Genomic DNA, 12,854 nt, shown 5'->3' with positions numbered 1-12,854 from the left:
GCACATTTCAAGGTAAAAGAAAAAAAGGTGTAATTGTGGAAAACTTTAAAAAAGGAAAAAGAAAAATCAGGAGCAGCATTTTAACTGAGTCATCCGAATCAGCACAACAGTGTTATTATTAACAGCTTTTTATTCCAGACTCATATAGAGCATTAAATATTCAAGAGGCCAAACATAAGAGAGTGTTTGTGCCAGGTGTAATAAAATGTCCTACAGTTGATCTAAATATATCACACCCATAAAACCATGAGGTCACCTTATCCTCCTGATCTTCAATGACTAAACATCTAACAAGATTATGTTTTGACACAATGTCCAAGTCAGTGTTTGTGCCAAATGTGACAGGATTTGTTCCTGACATTCGTGAGACATAATATTTACAAGGGGAAAAAAGATTTCTGAGGTTGCAGTGATGTTGGACCACCTCATGATCAAGACAGCATTTGTAGCACATTTGAAAGGACCCTTGACTTAAGATGGAAGAAAAGCTGATGAAGCCTCTTGGGCGAGAGGTAAAACATTAAGGCTGTAATCAAAAGCCCTGAAATTTCAACTAAAAATCGATTAATTGGGAGGGGGGGGGGGCTTGCTTTGCGAGTGCGGCTATTTTAATTTGAAAAGACGCGCGGCTGAACAGTCTGACGGCTCTGACAGCGTTTTGCATTACGTTCATCTGCGCAACACCATAGCCTGTGATATCCAAAAATAATGTACTATGTCAACTAGGGGTGGGAATCTCTCACGATTGGATTTCGATTCAGAAGTCAAAGATTCGATTCTAAACCGATTATCAATGCATCTCAATGCATCTCGACCCTGCTAGCTGACTGCAAAAAGTGGCCGCAGTAAATAAAGTTAGATGAATCTCACTCGTCCGGCAGAATTGTGAGTTCTATTAGTATTTATGACAGAAAGTCGCTAGATTTGTCACCGTTTTTAAAAATAAAAAAATGATTTTCCCCCCAAGGGGCCACATGAGAAACTGGAAATAAATAAGTATCATTGAGGGCCAGACCAATGGACTGAATTAATTCTGAATTAATTCTCAATATTAATCTCTTTATTTATTTAAAAAAAAAAAAGTAAATTGTATTGTTTTGGTGTAAATTGGGCAGTTTATATGAGTGACGGTGCTTTGCTGGTTAGATGATAGATAATAAATAGGGAGGGAGATGAGAATAACTCCCCAACTTAAACCGAGACACTTGTAGAAAAAGAATACCATAGACATTGTTCCAAATGTTGCCTATGACTCCTTTGTGTGCTCTTCATCTGATAGGTTCAGATTTTAATCTTTAAACAAAGCGAGTTGTGTACCACAAACTAAGCACACGGCTTTACCTTTGACTTCTGAAAAGAAATATTTCGCAGTCCATGTATTGTTGTATTTTTTTGAACTTGAGCCGACATTTTTTAGGGGGACACTGGGGGAAAGTGGCTAGTGTCACCTGTCACTGTGCAGACAGGCGCAGCATAAATACTTGTTCATCTGTGTTTTTGACTGTTATACCACAGGACGGACAGGGATGCCCAAAGGGCCGTATGTGGCCCACGGGCCGTAAAACCAGTCTGGTCTAAAGTGTCCAATTAACCTAATTTGCATGTTTTTCAACTGTGGAAGGAAGCAAAAGAGCCCACGTACGAACCAGAATTTGAACCAGTGACTCCCTTGCTGCGAGGCAACAATACTAGCCACTGCTCACCATGTGGAACCCTCCTGAACATCTGATTGTTAACAAATTGAAACAAAGCAAACACCAAATCAGAAATGGCTGCAATTTAATTTGTCTATTTTTGTGTGGTTGAAAACCCAACTTGATGGTGATATGTGAATGATCCATCACATTTTCTGTTCAGCCCCTTTTATTTGACTTCCAACACCTCCTTGAGTGTTCAGTGAACCAGCACCTAGTGTTCCAGTGAGCTGATGTAACATAGCTGTGATTCTGTTCAGCTGCCTGAAAGGTCATTTAAGCCTAAATCTGTCTCAAAGGCTGGTGTTTCATGTGCTAGGTAAATAATATTTTAAAAAAATAAGATGAAAACTAAGCGATCTGTATCACATGATCTTAAAATACAGTTATTATCATGATTGTCAACGCAACGGCCTTTAAAACCAGGAAAAGTCTTCACAGATACCTTATTATGACAATATAAAAAAGACCATATCTTGTCACATGCCATGATATAGATTTAATATCGATATATAAGTTATCAAAAAAAAGATGCAAAACAAGGGAATCGACATTGAACTTTAAGGTGATTACTGGTTAAAGTAAAAACCTGAATAAATGAGAAGAGAGAGATATTGAGTTCAGGTGTTTCCACTCAGAATGAGAGCAGCATAACATCCAATCATGTCCTGTGTAGAGGGATGCACCGATCCACTCATTTCCCCACTTCCGATTATTCCAATTATTCATTGATTTCAAAACTCAACTTGAAATATAACTTAAAGGAACAGCCAGAAATAAATTAGTAACAAGTAAAAATATATTTATAATAATAATCATAATAATAGTAAATTAAAAATAATGATAGCAATAAAACAATAAAATAAAAATAAATAAATCAACTTCACTGCTGCACAACAAAAAATTACAACGTGTAAAAAACACAGGCAAAATCAAAACACAATACTCTGGCAGTGCAGCTCCAGTCCTGCCTGACACGAGTCCTTGTGTCCACTAGATGGCAACTTGATAAACAAAAATGATCTTCATCAATCTAATGTTGTATGATGTGTCCAGCAACCACATAAAGACAGGGCCAGCATATTATGTCAAGTATTTATTAACTGACCAAGGATCAAGAGCTTTCATATTCAGAAATTTCCCCACATATGACAAGATAGTGCAGTCAAATTATTCATTAAGTGTAAAGGAAAGTGCAGAATTGGATCTTTAGATTTGTTGCTCAACGCATCTTACAACACTCTCTTACACGAAACAGTGTGATTGTATGATTTGCGTGAAGTTTACCCTGCAGTTAAACCCTGAGCGACACACCCATCAACAATGTTAGCAAACATTTTTAACATGAGAGTCAACGGGAGAATTTTCGGGGCGATTCTCCACATCAAATCAAATCACCCCAAAAGAGACGGGAACATTAAGCATGACTTGAATCTGACGATTCTGATCGGACAATGACAGATATGTCTAGGACACTGATAACTAAACCACTTTTGAGGGCAGAGACGACTGAAAGAAATATTAGTACGAGGGATCTTTGGAATTGGTTTGGAAAAATTCTCTTTCTCCTCCTAGTTAGTAGGGTGTCGCCCAAGTCATCCATATACACTGTCCGCCCATGGCAACACGTAACGCTTGTCCAAAGTCTTGAAAGTCACAGCTGCACGTAACACAGGTGCATTCAAGGTATACTTCTAGCATAGGAATTTACACGCGCGCCACACCGTGCCGCGCATTAATCGCTTATCTTCTATCATAATGTTTTTATGAACGTGAAAAGCCAAAAATCGAAATTGTGATTAAAATTCAATTAATTTTCCTACCTTAAAAAAAGAGTTGATTGTTGGAGCAGAGACAGCAGAGCTTTATTCACTGCTATGCTCCACCAGCTCCTGCCTCAACAATAACAGTGACTAACTTGACTTCTGCATTTTGATCGATGGGTAAGAGGTCTGTGCGAAACGGTCGGAGAGTGTGGTCAAATCAAAAAAGATCTGGTCTTTCCTCAGTGAAAATAGTCTGTCAACAGTGACAAACAGAGAGAACATATTCAAGACTCGATTTTAAAGAATGAGTCGTCGTTTAACCTATTGTCAACAAGAGAGTAACACGGAGAACCACACAAGCCTAAATGCTTGGCCTTCCAGATAATTCACAGCCAGAAGAGGGTGAGTGTTCTGCCTTCTGAATGCATTCTCAATTGAGACTCAATTCCCCCACAGGCTGTGCAGACTCCATGTCTCAAAATGACTCAAATGCACACAGACAGTGTAGACTTTTCAATGAAATAGTAAACGGTCTGTATTTTTATTATACTTCTCTAGTCTTGTTCTCACCACTCAAAGCTGCTTTCCACTACCGATTTTTTGCACATCTTTTCCATTAACACGCTGCCCGCATAGCTGTCAAGAGTAATGTAGTGTCGGGTTAATTGCTTACCCAAGGACACATGGCATGAAGACTACCTGAGCCAGGAACCGAACCCACAGCTTGCCAGTTGAAAGACGTCTCGCTCTACCACTGATCTGCCGCCACCCCCAACTCCAATACTCATGTCATTGGATTGTGCAGAAAATCACCTCTCATAGATGGAATGCAAACATTAAATACATGTAAATAAATGTTAACAGTATGAATCACATGCTACATTATTCACAGCAACCCGATCTCAAACCCAACAGAGCATCTGTGGCTTAGTTTCAATATTTTTTTTAAAAACAGTCAAGAAAATTCAATAAAACAGCATTTAAACCCTACTCTGCTGGATGACGGTTCAGAATGTAACCCATGTGGACTCTTCTATCATCTATCATCACCTAAAGATTTCTGGACACAACAATATCAGCTGACAGTGAAAGGTGACATACACCGTGGGCAGGTCGCTCGTCCATCACAGGACCGTCACACAGAGACGAACAACTGGTGTAGCCAGAGAGAACTGGGGAGAACATGCACACTGGGGAGAACATGACATTAAAACCTTCTCAGCAGTGGTGGTGTGCTTTCTGTTTATGTCACCAACTTGCTGCAGCCAACTCTGAACGCCGCCTATTCTCTCACTGTACACGTTTTCTGGCCGTGATCACGGTCATCAACTCGTCACATCTGCCTGACCATGCAAGCATTTAACAGAGCAACTATGCGTGTATACGACAACACGTTTATGTGCACAAATGCATGAATGCATGTATGCATACAAACACGTCGAGGGTCCACGGACACATTCTGCAGGCATTCATACATACCAATGAGCAGCGGTTCTGAGCTATTTATAGAGCAGCTATATTAGCTCACCATATGTGTCAGCTGCTCCTCTCAAAATGGCCACAGACGGAGAGAAAGAGAGCAACAGCAGGAAAACTAGGTGGAAGAGGAACAAATGAAAGTGTGTGTGTGTGTGTGTGTGTGTGTGTGTGTGTGTGAGAGAGAGAGAGACTGCAGGGCATTTTAGTCGTCCAACAGGTCCACAAAATATACGCTACATGTACGCAAATGACCATGAAGTCAATCACACACAAACACACACACACACAAAGACACTAGCATGTGCACACATGCAGCAACACCGACAAGTAGAGCCTGTTTAGCGCTTCTGAGTCACACTTGGTTGATAGACGTGCGTCCAACTGACAGCAGAGAGAGACAGCAGACATGTTTCTGGGCAAATCTCAAACACACCCCAGTGTGTTCTTGCATTTTTACCAATTGATGACCTTTTCTGTCAACACCAGCAGTCCTCATGGAGACTAACACCTGGTCCTAATGAGGCAGAACCTCAATTTTCAAACAAAAATAGAGCCAGCAGCATTTTCTAACTTTTGTTTTGGTGCTTGAAAACACTGGACTTTATTTGTTATTTTCCTATTTTCTTGGTGTGTGTGCTTGTATTTGTCACCTCTTTAGAACCTTTAGGTTGAGGTCAAAGGTTAGGCATTTAGTTGTGATGTCTCTGTGTGTCTTCAGTGGGTGTACTTTGCAGGAATATGTGTGTATGTGTACTTGTATTTAGTACTTCTTTAAGACCATTTTGCAGCAGAACCCAGTTTTTGAGGAAAGTTTAGGGCAGAGATTCAAATTGTGGATAGGGTAAGTTAGGGTTATGCATTAACTGGTTATGGTTAGGGAGTTTGCGAAATTGTGTGTGAGTGTGTGCGCGTGCATGCGTGCGTGCGCACGCGAGGGAATAGCTGCATCTGTGACTGGCCTGCTCCTTCAGCAGGGTAGAGATGCAGTGGTGTGGGCGTTGATGAAAGCAGAGGGAAATCTGTACACCAACCAAACAACAAGCTCCTCAATCCACCTCTCTCTCTCTCTCTCTCTGCATCCATCCATCTCCATCTATCACTATTTCTTCACACATACCCACCCCCCCCCTCATCACTGCACATTCTAGACTCACTTGATGAAGCAGCGCGCTCCCTCAAATGTGTATCCTTCTTCCCATCCTGTTGGTAAATCTGAGAACAAGGAGAGCGGGGAGAGAAAAACATGAGCAGAGCTGCAGGAGCGATAAGAACACACACATTCTCTCTCTCTCACACACACACACACACACACATACCTGCACAGAAATGCAGTGTCTGGACCGCACGTTTTACACATTTCATTTCTCCCTCCACGCCCCTCTCCCTAATTTCAAGCTGCACTTACTGCGGGATTGCGCAATCATACTTTGTGTGTGTGTGTGTGTGTGTGTGTGTGTGTGTGTGTGTGCAACACCAGACGTTTCCTGCCTGACACGCAGATTTGTGCGAGGTATGTTTAAAAAACATAATGCGCAGTAATTCCGCATTCGCGCGTGTACTCTTCCGCGCTGTGGTGTAAGTGTGTGTGTTTTTCTGCATCTTGCAGTGGTGCATTAATGTCCAATGTCATTGCAGGGAATCGGTTCACGCCTACGTGACGGAACTTTTAAAAAGTGTGTGGCGTGGTGTCCAGGTGGAGCAGCAGCAGCAGCGGCAGCGGCAGGAGGAGGCGGCGGCTGTGCGTAATGGTCATAATGGTCAGCTGGAAGAGAATGTGAACACAGGGCTGTTGCTCTGCTGCAGAGAGAGCAAATCTCCCCTCACGGTCTTCCTTCTCTCCGCAAGTTGTGTCTCCCCCTCCTCCTTTTTTTCCCTCCTCTCTTCTCTCAACCATTACGCGCACATAACCTTCCCCAGACGCCGCATGCGTGCGCGGTTTGTGCCTGCGCGCAAATAGGAAAATAGAACAGCACACACACACATCAGCATCGGATGATTATTGTGTACCTGGAGTTTTCCTGTGCCCAGTGATCACAGCTTCTCCAGTGACAGGATGTAACCAGGTTGTGCTCTTCGCTTCTTCGCTGTTAGTGGAAGAAAACGGAGGGAGGGAAGGGGAAAAGAGGTGAACAGAGAAACGCCGAAGAAAAGACAAATGCGTGGGAGAAACAGGCAGTGCGTGTCTGCGAATCCCTGTGTCCGCGTGATATTTACTTGATGAAGAATATACGTCCATCCCGAGTCACGCCGTAACTCCAAGAAGAAGGAAGGCAGGAGAGCCAGTCCGGCTGAGGATCCGCCGCCATGTCTGACTGAGAGCTCTGCTGCTCTGGGTTACCACACACACATTCTCTCTCACACACACACAGTCAAACACACACACACACACACACAACACAGCATAGGAGCTGGAGTGCGCGGCGCCGCGTCGAGAGCGCGCACCAGGAAATCCTCGCGCGCCCTCGCAGAAGACACGGGAGCGCGGATCGCATGGAGGATAAAGACAAACCACAATCATCACAAGTTGTATTTAAATATATGTTTCATTTGTGTGTGTGTGTGTGTGTGTGTGTGTGTGTGTGTGTGTGTGTGTGTGTGTGTGTGTGTGTGTGTGTGTGTGTGTGTGTGTGTGTGTGTGTGTGTGTGTGTGTGTGTGTGTGTGTGTGTGTGTGTGTGTGTGTGTGTCCAACTAATCCAATCAGTGCAAAATCGCAAAACAACACATTTGAACTTAGTGATGGAATTACTAGATTACATTGATTTAAACTGACACACAGTAGACCTCATTTCAAGTGAAGTGGCTAAAATCAGTTTTTCTATGTGTCCTTTAATGACAGTAATGTTTTAAAGTTGGGCATAAGACAGCATTCCTGTCTGATGCTGGTTTGGGCTTTGTGCATGGAAAAATAAGCACTCACTTTATGTTGGTACCTGGAGATCACTGTCTCACATGTCAGTTCAGCTGCATCAAACCTAAATAAGTCTGAACACATTGTGGTGACTTTAACAAGAAAATTAAAACATTTCAGATATTCCTCAGAATCATTGAAGGATGTTTATTTTGAAAATCCCACTTTTCTGCAGAAGAGCTTTCATGAGAGCTAATGACAGAACTAGTATCCTGTGAGGACCACAAGAGCTGAGCACTTAAACACTTATCAGAGTTTATCATCCTATCCACGGTCACTGACGGTCACACACACTGACCTGACTGGAAATCCCCCCTGCCACCCAAACAAACCCCCTACCAGCCCCCCCCCCCCCCCCACCCACTCACACACACACTAATCCAGTAATACAAATGCATGCTATCCAACGAGGCTAGACAAAGCACACACGTGTGCGTTCTTAAGTCTATCACTAAGGTCAGGAATAGCCCACAGACTAAACACACACTCACACACACACATATGTCACTAACACCCTCCAGATACACAAACACACCCAGGGGTCAAATGGTCTTCGAGGAGGAGGAGGAGGAGGGGAATTCCTCCCAAATGATTTGAAGAAGTCAGTTAACCCTATACTTGTCACATAATACATCTTTGGTATTTGATTTGGAGAAAAATGTGTTCACTGAATTGTTCGAACTGAAGAGGAAATAAATAATTAAAGATGAACAGATATACATGCTGTATTCATATTAATACTATGATATAGATATTTATACTGTAACCATGGATGTATTGTAAGAGCTGGATAGAGTACATGTTCAGTGACCATATTATGGCTGAACGGCTTGTGATTTGGCCCACGGTCATTTCACGATTGTTCGATTTGATTCTTGTAACTCTTCCACTGATGACACTGACCAATCACTGGCCAGCAGTCCAATTATATATTATATACCTCATATTTTAGTATCGGCTCAACTTGCTTGGAACCTCACCAGAGCAGGTACCAAGTACCAGGTACTATCCCTAATGGAAAAGCAAAAAAAACATTGTATAATCGAATAAAGCCAAGTAGTGCTCAAACTGTATAATGGAAAGCCCCATTAGAAATGATGACTGGGTTGATAGAATGTTATTATTTAAAGGGGAAGTATGTAGTTTCTAGTGACATCTAGAGGCGAGGCTGAAATTTGCAACGAAGAACTGCTCCTCTGCTCACCCCCTCCCTTCCCTGAGAGCTATGGTAGCCTACGCCGATCAAATGTCGTCCTTGTTATCTGTGACTGTGTCAACGGATGAGGTTCCCATATAAAGACACGCGTATACATTTTACTTCTGTAGAAGCAGGAGGGAGGAGAGCAAATGTTACTCAAGAGAAGAGAAGAGAAGATCCTCACACTGAAGACAAGTAACTGAGGTTTGTACTGGTAATGTTGTATGATTCTCTTATCTGGTCTGTTCAGTAACAACAGAATTACAATATGTATTTAGCATCATACTCTAAATGACAGTGTAATCTACAACATGTTTTCTCATCATAACAGTGGTTGTCTGAGTAACTTCAGCTGAATGATGATATGAAAACCAGGAGGGAGAATTATGACTAATATTTATGCACAGACCAAATTATGTTCCATACTTATGTTATTGTAATACTGAATAACCTACTAACCATAGCATGCAGTTTGCTGTCATCTATCAAACATCATTCAAACAAAGACTTCATTTTTCTCTGCTGTGTTTTATGTTCATAGACTTGTGGTGAAGACGACTCTGGAGGAGCACAGAGATCTAACAGCTCAGCGGCTGGAGACAAAACCAGGTTTAGTTTTTGATGCTCTGATGATGCATCAGTGGGTTAGTGTTCTGCTGGTGTCTCAGGGGTAAACTGGTGTTCTTGTGTCAACTGTAGGGACATTACTACAGACCAGGAGTCATGTCCCTACTTTTGTATATAGAACCAATTCATAACATACATGATCAAGACACTTTACAAACTGACAGCTGCTGTGTTTAGATTATCAGGGAGAAGTTTCCTGATCCTCCAGGACAGTACACACAGTACAGTCTCTGACATGTTCACATAAAGTACTCAAACATTAACAACAATGTTCATATCAGGGCATAATACTTAATGTTTATATATGGTTCTAGTATTTATAATAACTGATAATGTATTTATGTTAATTTTTAATATAATTTTACACTTATTTACTTGTATTTATACCCGTTTATTTTTTCTAGTTCAAAATGAAGTAAATAAATAATAAAAGACGATCAGATATACATGCTGTATTCATATTAATACTTTAAAATAAATATCTATACTCGGGGTGCAATTTGTAGGGGCGTTTCACCCCTTCTGGTTTTTTGTCTATATTGCAACCATGGATGTATTAAAAGAACTGCCTTGAAGACAATTGTGTCATGGTGGCCACTCTTGGTACTGCAACAAAAAATACTCATGGGGCCCAAAAAGCAATTTTCCCATTGACTACAATAGTAGAAGAGACGCCTGTAAAACTGTCTACAGGACACCTCAAGACATGGACATGGGTTTTTATAAATCTTTATATTGTATATTTTTAATTCATGGAGTTTCATATTTGAAAAATCTTTTAAGTTAATCAGAGTGCTGGGTTAGGGTTAGGGGATTATTCCCATGTAAGGAAGAGGATTAGGGCCACGGAGGGAAATAATTGAGATCTGACTTTATTCTCAGAATTCTGACTTTAAAGTCAGATCTCAAATATTGTTTTCCTCCGTGGCCCTAATCCTCTTCTGTACCCATGCACCAAGAGGCCTCACTAACAGTTTAAATGTCAATAAAGGCTTTGGCCAGCAGGGGGTTTGTGTGCACATGAAGCCTCAAGAAATGAACCTTTTCTCGAACCAGTTGGCTGTAAAAGGTTCAAGGCTTCACGGGGCTTCATCTGCCCATCACTAGTAAACAGGTGTTAAAGTTTGGACAAGACACTCACCTTTTCTTCTGTGTTGCAGCATGGTGTTCGGGCAAAAGTGTCCCAAAGCAAACGAGAACTTATTTATGGTTCCGGGGCGGACCAAGTGGGAAAATAGGAGAGGGGAACTGGTGGACAATGGTTAGGTTGTTGGGGGGTTCTTAACGGTGACACAGACTTTATTTTTAATAAAATAATTTTTAAAAAGCATTATTAAAAATTGGTAAAAACATGTTAAAAATATGAAGTTAAAAAATGAAATTGTTTGTTGATTGTTTGTTGTTAATTATGTGGAGAGTTCACCTGCAAATGGTAGTGCCAGAGCTCACAATCAGGGACACAGTATAAAAAGCGCCATTTTCCATCTGTCTGTGTTACTGGTCAGGGCGAAGCTCGTTGCCTGTGAACTATGGTGCTGAGTTTTTTGGGGGATAAAATGTCAATTGATCCCTCTCTTACCTTTGCCGTTCATCATTTGTCGCTGTAACATCCAGCCGCATTTAATGGTCATTCTAACAACATGATCAACTTATTTCTGTAGCAAATTTCATGACTAAAGTATCACAATCTCACATAATTCACTTTACAAATCAAATAATATAATACAGATATTATGCTCCACTTTGACTTATGATGGGCTTTTATGAAGGGACAAATATAGTTGTTTTGTAAAGATGTGTAAAGCCTATACATTATTGTTTGTGAAATGCAGCCATCTGATGTTTTCTGCCTCATAAAAGTCAGACTGTTGGAACTCCCCCCATCAAAAGCCATCTCCCTGACCAAGCCCTGTGTCTTGTGCAGGGAAAGCACTTTTGCAGGGCAAATAAACTTACCTGGCATATCAGGGAAACAGGCATGAATATGAGGACTGTCGGGCCCCTGCTTCACAAGCTCGTGACAGACGTGACCCTGGCCACAGACCATGGCTGCTGCAGAATCTGAAGAGCTGTAGGAGATCACTGGCTCTCTGTGGGCTCTGAAAAACCTGTAAATAATACAAGTTAAAAGATATATCATTGTCAAAAGAGAGGAATAAAAACACAGCAATATACAGCACTTAAAAATGTATTAGACCACCATCCAAAGCCATGGCTGCCTTAAATTAATAGCATTAATCATTATAAAAATCATTGTTTATGTTTCTGTGATAGTTAATACACCAGTATGTAGAAGCTCTTTAACTGAAATTATATTTTCAATGCTAAAATATATTTATTATTGTGATCGATGAATTTCAAAAACGTAAAAACAGAAAAATAGCACATTGTTGTTTCTTGATGATTAATATTTATTATATTAGTTATTTTCTTGCATTTATGAACATAAAAAAATGTTTTACTGGTTGAATGTTTTGTAATGTACTTTCTGAGCTCAAATCCGGATATAAAAAGATGGATTCAGTTATTTGCCAAATAAATAATAATAATATTTTTAACAGGTTTTGCACTGTATACATACTACTGTAACATCTATTAATGATAGATAGATATTACTACTACTATAGATACTTACCTACTTTTTAATTAAGATCTGCTGTTCAGGAGAACCGGTGTTGGAACACTGAGGAGGCGTTGGGGAGGCCAAAATCTAACCCGAATCTAAATTCTGTGATTCGTCGCGAGTCGCTAGCTCATCAGTTAATCAATCAATCAATTAATTAATTAATTAATTAACCTTCATTCCTATAGCCCACAGTTTACAAAACATAGTTTGTCTCACAGGACTTCACAGGGTTGGTAACATCCTCTGTCCTTAGACCTTCGACCAGGGTAAGGAATAACTACCAGGGAAAAAACCCTTATAACAGGGAAAAAAAGGTAGAAACCTTAGTGAGAACCACAGGTGAGGGTTCCACTCCCTGGACGGACAGACGTGCAGTAGATGTTACCCAAAACATACAATACACAATAGACTCTTTTCACATGACGTCACGCAACTTCCGTTTTGAAGCGAAGCAGGGTATCCTGACTTCCGTCTTTGTTTCCCCTATCTCACTGAGCGGTGTTTACAAAATGGATTTCACAGTCACTCAATGAAATGAAATGAAATGGTCAATGA

At 40.9% G+C, this 12,854-nt stretch overlaps 1 protein-coding gene across 1 annotated transcript in view; it reads right to left on the bottom strand.

The window, feature by feature from the left end:
* The window catches only part of LOC310941869 (pleckstrin homology domain-containing family A member 5-like), a 133,694-nt gene extending 126,332 nt beyond the window's left edge, over positions 1–7,362 (bottom strand). Inside the window, exons 1-3 of the mRNA XM_083907117.1 lie at positions 7,154–7,362; positions 6,947–7,023; positions 6,094–6,151 (exon numbers count right to left, since the gene is read on the bottom strand). Of these exons, the coding sequence (XP_083763243.1) occupies positions 6,094–6,151; positions 6,947–7,023; positions 7,154–7,245 (227 nt within the window). The 5' untranslated portion in view covers positions 7,246–7,362. The remainder of the gene's footprint in view (positions 1–6,093; positions 6,152–6,946; positions 7,024–7,153) is intronic.
* Positions 7,363–12,854: the final 5,492 nt, after the last annotated feature.

Source organism: Microchirus variegatus (assembly GCF_963457635.1).
Source record: "Microchirus variegatus genome assembly, chromosome: 20".
In the NCBI taxonomy this organism is placed as follows: Eukaryota; Metazoa; Chordata; class Actinopteri; order Pleuronectiformes; family Soleidae; genus Microchirus; species Microchirus variegatus.
The sequence above is the reverse complement of the archived record's forward strand: the minus strand, read 5'-3'. Positions and strand labels throughout refer to the sequence as shown.